At 33.1% G+C, this 20,014-nt stretch overlaps 1 protein-coding gene across 12 annotated transcripts in view; it reads left to right on the forward strand.

Annotated features, from left to right (window-relative positions):
* The first annotated feature begins 2,325 nt into the window (after positions 1-2,325).
* LOC128988189 (neurobeachin) overlaps positions 2,326-20,014 on the forward strand; it is a 632,264-nt gene continuing 614,575 nt past the window's right edge. For 11 of the 12 annotated variants that reach the window (XM_054409436.1, XM_054409438.1, XM_054409442.1 and 8 more), the window contains exons 1-2: positions 2,326-2,419; positions 10,808-11,311. In XM_054409436.1, coding sequence (XP_054265411.1) covers positions 11,141-11,311 — 171 coding nt within the window. In that variant the 5' untranslated portion in view covers positions 2,326-2,419; positions 10,808-11,140. Of the gene's footprint in view, positions 2,424-10,807; positions 11,312-20,014 lie in introns of all 12 variants that reach the window. The other variant, XM_054409437.1, reaches the window with a different exon arrangement.

The raw sequence follows: 20,014 nt of genomic DNA on the forward strand, positions 1-20,014 counted from the left end.
ACACAACCTGAACAAGCAATCGTTGCAGTTCCTAACTCATGTTTAGATTGATGTCGCTTTCCAATGAATCTATAGATGCATCTAAGTTTGCTCTCAATATCAAAATCTAAAGCAAAGCTAGTTGTTTTTCTAGTGTTTTTAATGTCAGGCCCGTCATTGAGAGTTCTTGAATGCTGTTTTCTATGTTTCCTTGGGTGTGATGGACCGACCATAACCGTAAATTTGTAGGTTAATAATAATTATGATTTTACTTGTGTAATATGCCTCGTTAACGTGCTGACACCTATTTAAATTAATATTAGTTTTAGTGGCATCGAATTTCAAGTACCTAGTTCAACTTAGGTGTTTTTTAAGTTTTAACGAACGCCTCTCTAAGAGTTTACCACTAATGCAATGAAGTAAAAAATTTTAACACTAAACTAATACAAAATTTATAATTTTATTAAATTTCAAGAGGGACACAGGTTTTAACTCATTTTTATATTAGATTTACTTTTATATGAATATCGAAGTTTTTATTGCAAGAGAAAGAGATATAACTGAATTATTATTATTGGCTGAACGAAGGTGCTGGAAAAACTTGTTGTTTGGGTGATGAAAATAAAAACTTTATGGGGGTGGTGAAGGTTTTTGTGAAGGTTTTCATATCTTGACAAAGGGCAAGGTATGGTTAGGATAAAGCTTCGTGTGGGCTGACACTGAACTTATGATATCCTTACGTCGAGTATGTGTGTGTGTGTGTGTGTGTGTGTGTGTGTGTGTGCTCGTAGAATAATGTGAGGACTTGACTGGTTTTAGGTTCTATGCTTTGTGTCCCTGACGTTTTCTCCACTTTCATCCCTTTGTACACAACGATATCAAGGAATTCTCAGAATATGTAGTTTTATTGAAGACTTTTTTTATAGTAGTTCAAAAATGGTAATAAACGTTACTTAAAAAATTCTAAACTAAAATAACGTCAACACATGTCACTTTGACATTCATAAATTGTTACTATATTTTTAAAGCTTACAATGACTTGCTTCAAAACAAAATCATTTATACCTTTTTTTTGTAATGCTACTTAGGCCTAGCTGGTGCAACACCAATATGGACAGTAGCACTGAAATCAACATTTTATTTGGTTTAGCTGCATTGGAGGTGGCCGTTTTCGATGCGATCTTAGCTGGATAGCTTATCGGATACAGAAACAGCCTAGTAATCAGTTGTCCGCCCCTTCAATCCAGGGGAAAAGCAAAATAGTTTTCAAAGCCTAGTTTGAAACATGAACCAGCCCTCCTATGTTATTAGGCTGAATAAATGGCTAGAGAGCCAGCTAATCTTAGCCAGTAAGAAATGTATAATTTCACATATTCAACACCCATCTTTGCTTTAAAATGCACACTCTGAAAACAAAAATAAACTGTGTCAGCAATCTGACACATACTTTTCCCCCCATAAGCTTGTCAACAACCTTTATCATGGGTAAGTGGTCGGAGTAACAATGATAATTTTGTAGAAAAAATCACAAAGTTGCCATAATATTTTAACCGTAATTGTTACAGTAATGGGGGTTGCATTATTTTGTTTAGAATTATGAACCATAACACGTTAATTTCAATCAAAACCTGGATTTTTTAATCAGATTTTTTGTAATTTTATGGGATTCTTTATGGGAAAATAACATAAGTTACTATAACTTTTGAACCGTAGTTATTACGGAAATGGGATTTGTACCATTTTGTTCAGAACCTAAAGGACTATAACATACTAAACGTTATCCAAATCGTTGGGGCCATTTTCGAGAAAATCTGATATTCCGTTGTTTTATGGGTTTTATGGGAAAATTCCCATTAGAAATCAACTACAGGTGTCTGTATCTCTGTACACATCCACACATAAAGTCACACACACAGAAATCACTTCGAAAACCACTTTTTTGGGTTCAGTGGGACCCAAAATGGATATATCCACTCAAAACTCAGACTCGACAATTTTGACGAAAACAATAGTTTGTATAGGGGGAGAAAGTAAAAGGGAAAACTAACAATCCAGGAACATATTTCTTTGTTCAATTAGTGATTTAATTTCGACACATGCAAAATGGAGATCAACAATACTGTTATCATTACTGGGTCAAGGTCAACGGGCTTCGGTTAACTTCGGGAGTCTCCGGGTATGTTCGGGGGTGTTCGGGAGGGATGGTCCCAGCCTCCCGGTGCTGTACCACCCTCTGTTCAGTTTATCCCGCGTTTTCAGGTGAACCGGAAGTCTGAGGTCCGTGTGACGTTCCGGTGGTGAAGTTGGAGGTTGAAGTCGAAGGGTGTGTGAAAGTCATTGTCAGAAGTGAAGTTGAATAGTGAAATGTGGTAGTGTTGAAGTGAAACACAGTGGCAACTAAAGAAGTGAATGTGAAATGGTTGTGTAGTTTTGGGAAAATGTAGGTATTACGTGAAAGTGAATATTCAAAAATGAAATATGAGAGAAATAAAATACAAGTACAGTTAATATTTTAGATTACACGAGATGATGGTTTTTTATTACTACATGGTTGTAAGATTTTCATTCATTTTGTTATAAACTACTCCTTTTTAAATAGATTTTTGTTTCCTTCAAAACATGTAGGGATGCAAACAGATTTTTAGGATTCAACTAAGTAGCTAGTGACACTTGGGTCAGACTGGACAATCCATTGCATTTTTATTCTGAATAATCTCCATTCTTCTGTCCTTGCAAACACTAATATCGTTAATTTATCATCTACAAATATATTTAAAATTTTAAAGTTACTAAAACAACATATTCACATATTAATTATAGCTTCGTTATTCAATACGATTCTCACTCGCACAACATCTACACAAACTTTTATTCATACTGAAATTGAAGTTTTACGAAAAAAATTCCCATTTCATCAAATAGGAGAATTTTTCGTTAAGTAGGACGCTCGATAAAAAAATGTTATATATATTTTTAATAATTCCGTATTGACTACTATAAGCTACGAAAACAAAAAGTCTTTGAAACTCTGATTTTATGTTAAAAGTTGAAATTGACAAACCATCGATAAAACATCAAATTAATATTAAAATTCTTACATGAAAAAATTCAGCCTCAGACCAGTTAATTTCTTTGCTGCACTTAATAATATAATCGTCGATATGACGCAATCGATGTTCTATATGCAATTAATAGTGTCAGCATCCAATTGCCGTTGGGAGTAAGTAATATTAAACCATAGTCAATTAGTGTTTCAAACCAATATCAATACAAGATATTAAGTCAACATAATATATAAATTATCTTCTTCTGAGAATATTGTATTTGAATTAATTTCATGCGAAAATATTTCAGACCCAGCTAAGTAACAATTAGTAATTATAATTTTCCGTCTGAGCTAGTTACAACTATCTAAAATTTCACCTGAAAAATCCTTAAACTGTTGTGTGAAAAGGGACTGTATTAGAACCAAACTTATCCTTATTAATACTAGTTGTTCTGACCGACTCTTGATGCAATACAGAAATCTATGGGACATGAAATCTAAAGGTCGAGTCAAGGAAAAGTAAACAAACTAAATCAAAAACAAATTGAACAGCTGGTGTATCATGTTTTAAATGTAATTAAATACAGTCCTTAAATTTGATGTTCCTACCCTTAGGAGATGGCTTGTCAAAAAACTCTTATTTTTCGGGGAAGTTTCACAGCAAGACCTTTCATTCAAGTACGCAATTGATAGATGTGCGGCTTATGGTTTTCTCAAAAGTTCGAATCCATCCTAGCTTTAATCAAACCTTTAAATTCCTTTCAAACAAGTTAGGAATTATTAGATATGCAACGGTTGGTTTAAAATCCAACAGTAATCCTTAAATAATAATGTAGATACAAATTCGTTAGCTTAGCTTGCAAATTTACTAACCATTGTTATATAAGTGGAGTGTAACGTAATGTAATTTTTTTAAAGTTGAATACCAGTACAGTGTGCTAAGAAGAAACTGTTGCTTACAATCAAGCTAATTTTACATCAAGCAATCAAAATCATGATCAACGTCAAGAACAAACCAAATGAAAAAATAATCAAATAGGCATAGAGAAAACTAAACAAAAGCAAGCAATTCACAAAACTCGTGCAAGTGTAGAGCCAATAGGAGAGCTGGGAGGTTGTATTTGGATTTTCAATCCAGTTGGTTCCAAGCTTTATAGACAAAGTAGTTAACGGGATTCAGAAGTAGTATTCGTGTTAGTTGATAAAATCAAGTTGGATTCGTAATATGTTTATAGATTAGGTTGAGAAAATCGAATTAGTCAAGTTTTCTGAAAATATTTTAAAATTGTTTGCATTGAAAAATATAGTGCTCCCTGGCTGACCAGTAAAATAGAAACAATAATTGAAAGTAATGTTAAAATTGATCAAAAACCTTCACACACCTAAAATTATTTGCAAACCAAAAGTTGATTATGGTAGTAAATGCATTTCACTAATGATTACGACCACAAATCGTGAAGAAAACAAAATATATAGACTGTGAACATAAAAAAGTGAATTTTCAGAGATTAATTAAATATTATACTGTATTGTCAGTTGACAATATTAACGTATTGTATTGCAGAACAGTATTTGAGTGTATTGCTGCCAACAGTGTATCCAATAGTGGATCACACGCACAGCCTGTCATGTGTTCAACTCGCTTTCATTTCTACCTCGACAAGTTAATCCAACTGGAGCAGGACAAAAATCGATCATTCGTTTTACAACAATACGCGGCTTAAGCGAAAAACGGTGGCAAAACAATTTTTTATCTGAGTCCAAAAACGTCGACCTGTATCATCGGGTTTCGAATCGGATTTACAAAAAATGTAATTGCTATTGATTTTGAGAAATGTTATTGAAATTTCTAAATCTTATTGCTCTACGTTACAGTGGTTAGATCGAATCAATTCCTATTTGTATTTTTAATTTTGTTATGTTAATATCACCTGTTTGAAAGAACTGGGTACAAATCATCACTGAGCTTTGATGGACGTATACAATTATGTTTAATGAATAATTTCTTATAAATATCTAACCAATATATTTGGTTTGAATTCAGTCTAAAACGATATCGACAGACCTCCTGCTCTATTTTTATAATTGAAAGAATCCCATCCTGGACGAAAAAGGGGGTATTTAATAATTTTCTTGCAATTTCTTTCCAAGTTCATTAAGTTGCAGCCCCGTATGGAATTGACAATAACGTACCATATGCTGTACGTTAGTGCTTATTTATTTTGTTTGTACTGATTTTAAAACCAAAGTTTAACTATAAATACATAATTTTATTAGTTATCGATTTTATTAGTTGTCGGTTTTAAATAAAGATATTAGAAATCGTTTACGACAGTAATTGTAGTCAAAAAAAGAAAAAAAAACTACTGTACATAGATGGAATACAGTTGAGAAACGCATCGTTATTGGCTGAAATCACAATAAACTTTGCGTCATCGTCAGAGTGGAAATGTGTTGGTGATAAATTTAGAAAATAACCGGATAGATAACAATCAGAGCGGAAGATAAGAGCGATTCATTATCATTGATCGGCGAGAGTCGTCGGTGCGGCGCCCAGGGTTGTCATAGCGACGTACAGCTGACTTTACAGTAGCTACAGCTGACACTACGTAAAATAGTGACGTCATTACCTACAACTGATTACACAATAGTAACGTCATTAGCTACAACTGATTACACAACAGTAACGTCATTAGCTACAACTGATTACACAACAGTAACGTCATTACCTACAACTGATTACACAATAATAACGTCATTAGCTACAACTGATTACACAATAATAACGTCATTAGCTACAACTGATTACGCAATAAAAACGTTATTACCTACAACTGATTACATAAAATAGTGACGTCATTAGCTACAACTGATTACATAAAATAGTGACGTCAATACCTACAACTGATTACATAAAATAGTGACGTCATTACCTACAACTGATTACACAATAATGTCATTAGCTACAACTGATTACATAAAATAGTAACGTCATTAGCCACATCTGATTACATAAAATAGTGACGTCATGGTCTGAAACTGATTACACAATAGTGACGTTATTAGCTACAGCTTATTACATAAAATAGTGATGTCATTACCTACAACTGAATTCATAAAATAGTGACGTTATTAGCTACAACTGACGGACGCGTTGCAGAAAGTCAACAGTCCCGGAAGGTCAAATAATTTATACCTGTGCCGCTAGGTCAAAATCTACAATGTTTGCAGTGTCTGTAGATCAAAAATCCCAGAAAGTCAAATAGTACAGTCCGGGCTAAAAGCTTAGTCTATGTTAAAGCAATTGACTTATTGGGAATTTGACCTAATGCAACAGCAGTTTTAATATAACGAAATAAGATAAAATATAAGTTCAGTTTCGCTGAGTCAACAGTGCCGGAAGGTCAAAAGTATAATCTGTTAAAAACAACGATAGTCCTCTCGACGCATGACTTCAATAATTTCGTGTTTTGGTGTACTTAAAGTTGTGCTAAAATTTTGAAATTTGGCACAGAGCTTCTTGGTTAGTCCTACTCGATGACTATTTTGTTGGAACTTTAACTATTTACCGATCTAAATAATAAAAATTGATTTGTATGGTGAAATGGTTTTAAATCGTGATTTCTAACATGAAAAAGTTAGCATGCGAGATTTTTTTTGTTTTTGGGTTAGGGAGGTTTTGTCTGTGGCAAAGTTGTAGCCAAAAGTGTGATGCGTAAAATATATTTTTTGGATTTTTTTACAATCAGTGGTTCAATAGATAACTTGGGTTGAAGAGGACGGCAAATTTAGCATTTCGCAACGCATGGAAAGAACTACATCGTACGATGCGACTGCTGAGTGGACTTTAATGTACAGTTCTAAGGACAAGAAAAAGATGAATATACAGATCACCAGTACATTCATATTATTTATAAAACATCTTTCTGTATTACCAGCTTACATTTTTCACTTATAAGAATACATCATAAACAGGGTGTTAAAATAAGAGGGAAGATACTTTACCTAGTAATTCCTTGGGTCAAAATAAACAGAAAATCAAGAATAACATTTTTTCCAAAATCGTTTCGTTAACCAGATATCCGCCATTTTGTATTTTTTACATACAAATATTTATCTTTACACTTTTCCAACCGATGTTTATGAAACTTGGTATGTGTGTTAAGGTAGGAGAGACCCATGTTATAAACAATGATTCATCTTGATTCGCCCTAAAATTTCAAAATTTAACACTTAACTACAATATAATATACTTTACTACACCACAATATTTACGTACCTATCACCATAAATCTTTAATAAAATAAAACGTTCACATTTTTAAAATCCAAAGTAAATCAATGTAATCTTTCTTTTTTGAAAAATATAGTAAAAAAATAAGGCGATGTTAAAATAACGACAGGCGAGTTTCGATCTGGGTGTTTCAGGTTTGAACCTAGGAGGATTTAACATTAATTAACATTAATGTTTAATCCTCCTAGGTTTGAACTGATTGAGAGGAATACATGAAACCGAAGGGGGGAGGTAGCAACAAGTGCACTAGTACTTACTAGTGTCCAATTACAATTTGATGGATTGAACCAAAAACCTTTTCTATTTCACTTATTTTCAGCTGTTAAATTTCAAACAATACGTTGTAGCTACATCATCATCATCGTTTGAGTTTGGGTTTTACCGTTTTCACATGAACAGCGGTTACCCGGTATATAAGGAACTAGGTGAAAGCCGTCGAAATCGACGGTTGGGGGCCTCCTCGTTTATATGGTCGTGTGGCTTCATTGGCAACAAATAATGCAAATCAAATAGCAATATGGCATTTTCAAAGAGATTTAAATTGGCTGTTACGTAAATATTGACGTTTACATGCATTGTTAATCAACTTATAAAGGATAATGTGATCTAGTTTAAAAGAAATATGACCTTCCTGTCATGACAGTAGCTGTTTAAATAGTATTTACTCTTCCAGCCAAAATATCGTGTTACTTTCAATGATGTTACCAACCCAGTGGGCCACGGTCCGTAATATAGGCCACTGCAAATAATGTGTCAAGATAGGTACCATTTTAGGCAAGGTTTTTGTGTTTTGATGTTATTAGACACGATAAAAGCACACTGAACATATTCTGCAGATGAATAACTGTTGGAGAAATATAAGCCGATTCATAAATTAATGTCACAATGCAAGTTTGAGCATTTTGTAACTATATGAGAAAGTTACATAGTATTTCTTAGACTGCTGCTCAGTGCACTTTAGAATATGTTTTTTAGAGATAAATTAAATTATTTTCGTTGCTGAGTAGCACTAGTAAACATGCACAACGCTTTTTCGTTAGCCTAATAACATTCAAAGGCTCTCTAAGAGTTCAAGAAAATAGAATTGCAAATACTTCCTTTGGACAATTCAGTAACTCTCAATAAATGTGTATTGTTTAAACATTACACATAGTATAAATAAGTCAACCATTAGTATGTATTTGAATTTTTTTCCAAATGCTGAATTTGTGTCACAAATGCTGAATGTTACAGCTGTTATGTTAAGCAAATTATATTGTACTAAAAGCTAGCTAGAAGCATTGACTATTGGAGAAGGTTAGCATCGGCTATAGACTTTTTAAAAACTAAAACTTAATTTCTAAAAAACTGGGACCCTAATTTAAAATTATGGCTTTGACATTCCCTAGTTCTCAAAATTATCTTTCTTTGAACACAAAAATTATGAAAATCCGTCGACTGGTTGATTCAGAATCGTGAAAAAACCCCATTTACGTTTTAATAATATATATGATGGTTTGGACAGGTTTCAACCCTTCCGAGGCGTAATACATTTACACAGTTTATGTGTAGACTACATTATAACTCATAAAATAGTTCTAAAATTAAATGGATCTCCTTTTACAAACGTATATAATAACCAGAAATTTTCAGATCGTCCTTGCGTGTATTTCATGCCACAAATTTTGACGAAAGGCTTTTCATTACATAAACTATACCTATTTACAGTGTTGACCAAACAGTTGGCAATAAGCATTAATAGATAAGCTATGTACCAAATATGATAATTTTAGCTCTATTCTAATTATGACAAAACACGAAGTAACTAAAAGCGAGTTTTGCTTGTGTAGTAAGCGTTGCAGGAGGTCTACTTTACACTGAATCGACGTTCACTTTTATTGCTTTTGATCTTCCGGCACTGTTGACTCAGCGAAACTGAACTTGTATTTTACCGTATTTCGATATATTAAAACTGCTGTTGCATTAGGTCAAATTCCCAATAAGTCAACTGCTTTAACATAGACCACGTTTTTAGCTCGGACTGTATTATTTGACTTACTGGGACTTTTGATCTACAGACACTGCAAACATTGTAGTTTTTGACCTAGCGGCACAGGTATAAATTATTTGATCTTCCGGTACTGTTGACTTCCAGCAACATTCCCCAACTGACTCTTCATTAAATAGTGGCGTCATCATCTACAACTGACTCTTCATTAAATAGTGACGTCATCAGCTACAACTGACTCTTCATTAAATGGTAACGTCACTTACTAGAACTGACTCTATATAAAATATTGACGTCAATAGCGACAACTGACTCTTCGAAAAATGGTGACTTAACTAGCCACAATTGATTATATAAATATTATAACTTTATTAGAAACTGTTCATTTAAGAAACAACTTAAAAACTTGCATATTTTCAATAAATCGTTATTAAGATTTGAAGACTGAAATTACACCGAAATTACGAAGTTTACGAATTACACGAACAAGGAATTTTATAGACAATATTTTTTGCGTTTCGATGTTCCTTTTTAAGGTTTAAGTTTGGTGAGGCGGCTACGAATTGTATCTTTACTTTTGAAAACTGTCCAAACATTGTATTTTGAATTTATGTGCCTTAACTTTTCTGAGACATTTTTTACGTACGGAGAACTACGAAAGGAGAAGTAGAACAGTTGAGAAATAAAGCAAAGGATGTGAAATGCTTATCTACGTAAAAATAGTCACATAACTAGCTTCAATTGATTCTACCTTAAGTAGCGACGTCACTATTGTTGATATATTCACGGCACAAAACTAGACCTATATCCCTTGACTACGATGTAATTTCACATGAAGTAGACAGGCTGGAGTTTAGTACAATATACACTGTACATAGTTTGAGGTTATAATAGTATACAGCATCGCCATGCTACTATTTGCTTCATGAACTGTTACACTAAAGTGACCTAGACTAAACATTAATGCAACCTAAATGTATCCCAGGCACTGATTACTCTCCTTTGTGCTATAATATTACATACTTCAAACACCGTCTGCCCAGTGACCGTGATAACGTTTAATGAAATGTCACAGGGTTTAGCGTTTAAACCATTTCATCGCAGACTATGTAGGAGTCGACTTCAATCTTCATTACTCAAAACTCTAAACCTTTCTCATCACTTTGAAAGCTTTTGTTTAAATTGTTTGTGTAGTCTTTGAAATTTGTACTAAGATTAGGTTGTAGTTTAGATAAATTAATTTGATATTTGCACAATTATTATTAGAAAATTATTCTGTCAATATAGAACAGTAAATTTAGAAGAACCGTTTACATTTTTTACACGTTTAGAAAAAATTTCACTTATTGACACTACACTATGAATTCCTACTAGTATTTGACTTGTTTACTGGTAAAATTTCTCCCAATTTCCAAGAATATTTAAAAATTTGCCCTCAACACATAGCTATAATTTTTTTAATACTAAAACCTCTAGTAATCACACTCATAATCTTTCCACAGGCTTATGTCATAAACTATGATGATATTGATTAAGTGACCGCCTGATAATCAAAATCTTCCTGTGAAAATGTTATTTCAAGTGATAAAATAATAATGACGTTCAACAAGTGACCAACTCGTATCCACAAACGTGTCAACTTAGTGAGGAATGCGGTCCCAAGTGATCAAGTGAAATCGTTGGATATTGATTTACTCAAGTTTTACATCAAATCGTACAATTCAAAAGTTCCCTGAAGTTAGCGAGTGACTATTGTATACCTTGGAGAGTCTGTGTGGTAGAATGTTGTCGTGAGTGGTCGAATGAGTGAAGTGATGGCAGTTTAGTCACTAGTGATGGATTCCTCGCTGGAGAGGTTGCTGCGAGTGCCGTCGGGCCCCAGCCTAGCCTCCATCACCGCTTCTGCCATAGGACGCAAGGGTCGCCATCTCACAGGCACCTTCTGCCTCACCGGGGACACCATGGAGGGCATAATACAGTGTCTGGTCTTTCTCAAGGCCTTTTCGGTGAGTAAAAAGAATATTTTTGAGAAAGATAGAACTTCCTTATGTACTTTATCTAGCTTTACTTTCTTTTTGGGAGATTTCCCTTCAAATCCATCCTCAATACCTTCAGTTAATTTCTCAACACATTTATTCCCCTTCTCAATCCCTTCAGTTCCCTTCTCAATCCCTTCAGTTCCCTTCTCAATCTCTTCAGTTCCCTTCAGTTCCCTTCTCAATCCCTTCAGTTCCCTTCTCAATCCCTTCAGTTCCCTTCTCTATCTCTTCAGTTCCCTTTTCTATCTCTTCAGTTCCCTTCTCAATCCCTTCAGTTCCCTTCTCTATCTCTTCAGTTCCCTTCTTTTATTCTCAATCCCTCCAGTTCCATTTTCAATCTCTTCAGTACCCTTGTTTTTTTCTTAATCCCTCCAGTTTCATTCTCAATCTCTTTAGTTCCCTCCTCAATGTCTTCAGTTTCCTTCTCCATCCCGTAAGTTAACTTAAGTCTCTTCAGTTCCCTTACCGATCCGTCCAATTCTCTTCCAAATCTCTTCAGTTTCCTTTTCAATCCTTTCAGTTTCCAACTCATTATCTTCAGTTCCCTTCCCATTCCCATGAGTTAAACTGTATCCTGCCCTGAAGTTTCGCATCTAAAACGTTTACGAGTGTTTTTGCCAATTCTACACTTTCATATTTTGACACGCTAATACGTTTATATATTTTTTTATTGTGCTGTCTGTCAAAAATCTGCACTGTTCCATGAACGTGAGTAAATAAATTGTATGTTTTACATAAAACCAAACATGATATTACAACCATATGAATACAAAGTTTATTTAAAAAAGGTTTGAAAAGAACGATATTTTTTTATTGGCAGCCATTCCTTTGGATTAGCATTTATCCACAAAGAACCTACGAAGCAGTCTTCAATATAATCTTCCTAGTATGTTTTGTAAATGTACGGTCCCACGTAAAAATAATAATACTATTCTCACTGCAATTAAACTTCATGGAATATATACAAATGTATATAATTTAGATATACGAAGCATGACTTAGTGACACAGTCAGGTCACAGTTTCATATACCGGTGTCGTCAAGTCAATGGACTATCTGGATCCCAAACTTTTATTATCACAATGCAGCATGTTGTTTTAAACCATAGTTCTTAACAAGCTTTTTAATTTGAACTTACCTAAGGTTCATCAATCTACTTCGTTACTCAGTAGTGGTAATAAGCTGGGTTTACCCCACTTCCGGCATTTTTTGGCCCATTTTTAGAGGGTATGGAGACGTTTATAGGGGCACTGGAGACGTTTTAGAGGCTTTATGTTGGCATTTTTGCATTTTTTCTCCGAGAGCTTTTTTTGACCACTTTTTTAAAAATCCAGCTCTTGACCTATACAAGCCTATATCAAATATTCAATATCAAGCCAAAAAAGCTATTTCTTATATTTATTGACCCTTACAAGTGTAAATGTAAAGTAGTGGTAATAAGCTGGGTTTACCCCACTTCCGGCGTTTTTTGGCCCAGAACTTTTAAAATTTTCGGCGAAAAAAATGTCCGAAGCCCCAGGAGCTTTTTTTGGCCACTTTTCTTAAGGACCTAGCTCTCGACCTATACACCCATATATAAATTTTTTACTTTTTTAATACTGAAAAACACGTCTGGAAATGGTGAGCTTTTTTTGACCACTTTTTTAAAAATCCAGCTCTTGGCCTATACAAGCCTATATTAATGTTCAATACCATTGTACAACTTCAATCCACATCCATTCACAAGTATATTCTCAAAATCGATTGAGGTTTGTATGTGAACTCGGGTGTGCTCCCGGCTCATGGCGTGGGTATGCTCCAGGCTTCTTGCTCTCGACCCATGCTCCCACATCTCGTCTCTAGTGGTGACGCGCTCCCTTGGATATCCTTAGTGGAAATCCATGAGTTCTGGCTACTTGGGAATCCAAGCCATTTGACATACAATAAATCACCCTTTTTCCTAATTACCTTCTCTACCAAATACATGTCCTTATACTTGGTCTTTAACAACTCCTCTGTATAGAAACCTCCCCTGATTATATTGCCATTTTCATCTTTCAAGATATAAGTCACAGGCTTTGTATTCTTAACTTCTGCTATTGTAAATAGTTCCCCTGTCCAATTTGGAGTATAACCTTTACTAAAAACATGTTTATACTTGGAAATCCTCACACTATCACCTACCTTATATCTTGGTTTTTTAACTTGCACTACTTTAGAAGTCCTTTCATGCAACCTCTCATGCACATATTTACTATTTTTAACATTCACTTGGTTAGGCTTCATTCCTATAGATCTATGCACCTTATTATTATATTTTCGAATTAACTTTGGAAGTAAATCTAACCATTTATAACTCCCCTGAGCACTAAATTCCCTATATAACCAATTCTTTAAAGTTCTCTGAAACCTCTCCACAATTGCAGCCTTAGTTGTAGAAAATGTGTGATAGTGATTAATATTTAATTTTTTCATTAGTTTGCTAAAATATTGATTAAAAAATTCTTTTCCATTGTCAGATTGAATGTTTTTAACCCCCTTTGGTAGAATTGTTTTAATGGCTTCTGTAACCACTAACCCTGTCTTATTCTTTAGTGGAGCAGCATAAGCTTTTTTAGAAAATGTATCTATTAAAGTTAAAATATATTTATTGCCAGAATTTTCTCTAGCATAGTTTTGCATATCAATTAAATCTATTTGTATGGTTTCGTTTATACCCAATACTTTAAAAGACCTTCTAATGAAATTCTTTCTTGCAGGCTTATGAAGTTCGTATGCAATTTCATTCATTTTTTATAACATCATCCTTTCCTGTAACTCTAAATACATCACCATTAGCCCCAATCAATAGATTATCTTCCATTCTTTTAAATACATAGTTTTCTGGTATATATGGTCTATTATCTATATACTTAAATCCACTCAAAGATGTGGGATCAGCAACTAATAAATCAGGATTATATTCCATCAAATTAAAAAATTTTTCTCCATATACAAATTTTGATCCATCGTAATGCATAGCCTGTGACATTAGACAAATGTCATCCGAATGTTCCCCTTTTGGTAGATTTCTTATAAATATATTTCTGGCATCAAAACAATATAGTTTTTTATTATAAGTTATAGTCTGTTCTTTTATAACACAGTCAGTGTCATCAATGGCAGGTTTAACACGTACTAACCTTTTATTATTAAAATTCCAATAGCCTGCTTCCATTTTTGGAACTTGTGAAACATTCACAGCATCTTTACTATCTGTACCTTCCATCAAATCACTAAGTTTCTGTTTCTTAGCATTCCAAACACCATTCTCTGATTCTAAAAATTCATAATTATTATCGTCTTGTATAAATTTACCATCTTTTTTTCGTATTAAAGTCTGTTGTAAAGTGGGCACATCATTTAAATTTTCACCCTTTTCTACATTAGTAATTTTCCGTTTCTTAGCATTCCAAACACCATTTTCTGATTCTAAAAATTCATAATTATTATTGTCTTGTACAAATTTACCATCTGTTCGTATTAAAGTCTGTTGTAAAGTGGGCACATCATCTAAACTTTCACCTTTTTCCACATTAGTAATTTTCTGTTTTTTAGCATTCCAATTTTTATTCTTGGATTCTAAAAACTCATATTTAGTTTTACCTTGTAAGAAGACATCACCTTTTCTAGTTAATGTCTGTCCCAAAGTTGATACATCATCTACAAACTCCCCATCTTTAACATTACCAATTTTACGGTTTAAACCATTCCAACTATCGTCTTGTAAATTTAAAGTAGGTTCACTACTAGCCCTGGGTTCTGCAGGCTTATTATATGGATTATATAAACGATAAAATTTATCTATAAACATATTTTTATTTAATAAATAATTCCACTTTCTCTCAATTCCTCAATAATGGAATCTATTTCATTATCCACTCCTGAGTTACCGGCTTGGCGACTTAGCCAAAGAAGTCTTAACCTATCTACAAGCTCATTAGGATCATCCCAATAAATATAGTCTATTTTATTACCAGTCACTTGTCTCAAACCTTCACCAACAGATCTAAATAGAGGTTTAATTATATTAAGATATTTAGTATGTCTATTACTTGAAATTGGTGCACCATCTTTGTAACTCTTTAAATGTCCATTTGTAGCTTCTAAAATCTCTTTATAATTTTGCAAATCAGCCGGAGTATAATCCTCAGGTTCTTTTAAAGTTAACAATTGCCACAAACCTTTTGTCCCCTTGTAGGTTTTATTTGCAATTGTAACATCATCATTGGCAATATTAACTTCCTTATTTCCAATAAAAAATTTATTTGCTTCTCGTCTAATACCATATGTAGTGTCTGTCATACTACTTTTACTGAGGTAATTTCCTAAATAGTCTGATGCTAAAAGACCAAAATCTAATTTCTGTGGGGTGTGTGTTTGTAATGGTTGCAATCTTGGTATCATTGATATTCTAGACGGAGTCATTGGGAGAATCTCCATTCGAGGCCTCTCTGATGTGATTTTTTTTAATTCTTGTAATGGCTCAATTAAAGGTTGAAATGTTTGGAACCTCTCTTCAGCCTCTAGAAACTTGCCACGTTTTAAAGCTCTATATTTCTCTCGTATTTGATTTGCAGAGTCAACCAATTCTTGTTGAATGTTTTTCATCTTTTATTTACATTTTATTTATCTCATTTGACAAAGGATTGTACTCAAACACTTTATCATGTATTATCAAACAATATGCAGATGTATTTGCTGGCACATTTTCTGCAGTTTCAATCTCTAATTTAATATCAACAATTCCTTCCTTCACTGTTTCGTTCTGTCTAGAACAGTCTATTACAATTAGTGGATATTTCTTCATAAACTCGGCCCTACTAATCATAGGATCTGGGATAGTATTATAGTAAGTCTCTCTAAACCTCATAAACATCTCATAAGCTTTAGAGACATCTCCATGTTCAAAGTCGAGATTTAAATCACTATAAGGATAATATTCAGAGTTTAGAAATACTTTGAGATTTTTTAATTTACAGTGATCAAATTCATCAGTTCTTTTTCGTGCACTATTATCCCTAGCTGTTTGGAAACCAAATATAATATACCTAGGCTTCTCCAAACTTGAAGATGTCTTTACTGACCATGTATGTCTTGTAGTATTCGGATATGATGGAAGTTCATGCAGCTCTAAACTTCTAAATGCAATTTGCAAATTTTTATTTTGCAATAACATCTTTTGTAATTGTAACTTCTCCCCATCTGATGGTATCACATGTGGCATAACCCATTGAATTGAGTTAAGTGTAATTTTAGGAATCATATCAGCAGTGCCACTCGCTGGAGCACTAGTGGTTGTTAATATACAATTCAAATCATTTTTGGATCTTTTCAACACCAATTCTTGTTTGACATTTACTAAAACCTTATTAAAATCCTCAAATACACCCATTAACAACTCTAATGGCAAACATGTACTAAACTTGCCACCTTTATGGAACTCTTTTAAATTCATGTCAGAATCAAATGCTACATTTGTCAATTTAGTAGTTTTATTGTAAGAGCTCAATATTTTCATAAGACTAGAAATTCCTGGGTTTCTTACAATGTCTATTTCTTTACCTGCGACTTCATATCTAATTTCATCAAATAAGAATGCAAATGCATTATTTATAAAATGACCTTTATCATGATTTTCAATTTCTCCCTTAATATACAGATAGCTCCTACATGGCAGAGTTAGCAAATCTTGATTATTAATACATATTCGAATTTCATCAGAATTATTTATTGCTAAAGTGTTGTGGGGAACATAGGAGTGATTTGTAATTTTAACCACACTATCGTCGAATTGGGATTTCCCTGTAACGTCTAGAAAATCTTCCATTTTTATTAATAGAAAATTTTAACTTTAGTCCTATTGATCGTAGGAACCTAGCATTTTGCACACTTATAGATAAATTCTTATAAATTCTCATATCTTTTTTATATGACAAGTAATTGTAGTTTCTTCTCCGTTAAAGTCAATTGCCTTGTCGTGCTGGTCGGCAAACGTAATACTGACAACATCCAAACTTCTCTTATTTACAGGAAAATATATAATATTTCTTGGAACTTCAATAATTTTGTAGCCAGGAGGAGCTTCTGGATAAAAGCTATGTATGGTGTGTGATTTGTTTCCATTTAAATAGGACCCGTTTGCAATATTACATTTTACTCTAATCACATTTACATTATTAATGTTTATTTTATTTGTAGATTCAAACTGAACACCAGGAGTAGAAACACCTTTAAATCCCAATAAAACAGACCCTAAACATGGTTTTGTAAAATCAAACACGTGGCTAGAAAGTAATGTCGCTTTCATAGTTTTATTATTAGCTGTAAGGAAAAAGTTTGGAATTTGCTTTTGAATTTCCTTTGCAAGCTCAACCACCTCATATGTTCCTTCAGAAATTTCTATTGTAACTGGAGCATTGTGGTCATAATAGAAAACATCATCACCTTCTCCAATGGTTAATTTGTTGCCTTTAAGTTGATTTAATTTTGGAATAAGCCCTTTAAATAAAAGTTTGGATTTAGTATTAATTAATGCTTCTCCATTTTTATCTATTATAACTTTAAGTTTACCATTTAATAACCGGTTTAAATCATCAACTAAGATCTCTCCCTTTGGTAATGTTTTTTTCTCTACTTTGTAATATGTTAAAGTATTAAGTGGTTTTTTTACATTAAATATAGAATTATAACTTTGAAAATCTACCAATCCAATTACATAATCATCATTTAATTCTATGGGAGGAAAGAACACTGACTTTAGCTCTGACTCTGTACCCGAAAATGTTATAGTAAATGAATCCATTTTTATAAACAAAAATTTTTTATGAATGATAAACATAAAATTCCACAAATAGAACTATTTAAATCTTGTATTTGATCAGTAGTATAGAAGATTTTATGTCCCTCAAAATATTTAATTACTTCTTTTGGAGGTTGGATTCCAAACGGGTCAAAATAAATTACAATATCTTTATTTTTACGATATGCTGTCCAATGTGTGCCAGATGAACTGTCTAAATTAACTATTCCGCACTCTTTTACTCTTGGTGTTAGATTTTTTAGCTCGTTTTTTAGGTACACCCCCCGGAAGTGAGGCACGTCTTTTGCGGCCTCTAACAGCTGGTAGTTGTCCATCTTTTTTATTAAATTTCAATCCCATTCCCATTTTTGCTTTTGCCTTCATCAAATTTGTCACGGCATAAGCAGCTGCTCTTTCAGCAAGATTTGCGTCCTTGGCCGTTACTCTAGTCCAAGCTAAGTCTGCTAATCTCATGTCTGCTTTGTTCCGAGCAGCGGTATCGGGATTATTCATGTAGAATATGTCATGCTCTTTACAATAAGAGTCTAACTTATTTTTTGGAGGTACATTTTTAGCTAAATTCTCACGTATATTCGTTCCAGGTCCACAGTAGCGATATGATGGTATGTGAAGTGGAAATGGAAGGTTATTTATAAGAGTATTCAATAACCCTCGACCCCTGTAAGGCTTTAAGAATAAACCTTTGCCCTTTTTACATGTTTTCTTATTATCATTTTTTACCATTTTTATTATATAAAAAATGTCTTTTATTCAACAAAAACACAAATTTAAAATAGTACATACTAAGGAAAATATACCAAAGAAGTTGGGTCTTTTTCCTACCAATATTCGATGTGTTATTTGTGGTCCAAGTGGAAGTGGGAAGACAGTTGTAATTTATAATTTAATTGTAAGAAAGGAAGGATTAAAATTTACAAATTTATATTTAATATCAAAATCTTTAGAACAAGAAAAATATAAAAAAATAATTGAAATATTTAGTTTGTGTGACGAAGTAAAATTACACACGTTTACTGACTGTGAAATCACACCAAATGATGTCGAATCACAGTCAGTTGTCATATTTGATGACATAAATAGTCCAAATATTACACAATTTTTCTCAATGGGTCGACATAAAAATATTAACTGTTTTTACTTGTGTCAATCTTATAGCAAAGTACACAAACATTTACGTGATAATGTAAATTTCCTAATATTATTTAAACAAGATGATTTAAATTTAAAACATGTATATCACAATCATGTTGGTAATGACTTTTCATTTGACCAATTTAAAAATCTCTGTCATCAATGTTGGGATAAAACTAAATATGGCTTTTTTGTAATAGACAAAGAAAGGTCAAAGAATAATGGCAAATATAGATTTATGTTTGACCAATTCTATCAAGTGGATGGTAAGGGTAAATAAATGAAAGACTGGAGTTTTTTTAACATTTGTATTTATTATATATCTACACATACAATTTATTGAACATCAATTTTATAATGACCAAGTGCAAGAGTATTGATGCCATCTTCTAGAATAAACCTCTTGTCATCGTCAAATGATAGTACTTTCTTGTTCATGGTCAAGGTTTGAAGATGATGATTTGTAGATTTTATCCTTGTCACATTCTCATAGTAATCTTGCCCAGTTGCAAGACAGTTCAAATAATGTTGATGTCTGAGGAGATGTTTAACTGTAGCACCATCGGCTCCTTTAGCTTTCTTCACCTCTAAAGCTTGCTTGTCTTCTTCATATAACCATTTTAGAGGAATGTAAGAGTATAACTTTGGTCTTAAACCACAATATTCATACATAATATGACCATCTAATTCGTCTTTAA

This window comes from Macrosteles quadrilineatus, unplaced genomic scaffold, assembly GCF_028750875.1.
Source record: "Macrosteles quadrilineatus isolate MER2022 unplaced genomic scaffold, UCM_ALF_1.0 Scaffold_2__2_contigs__length_208266976, whole genome shotgun sequence".
Taxonomy (NCBI): Eukaryota; Metazoa; Arthropoda; class Insecta; order Hemiptera; family Cicadellidae; genus Macrosteles; species Macrosteles quadrilineatus.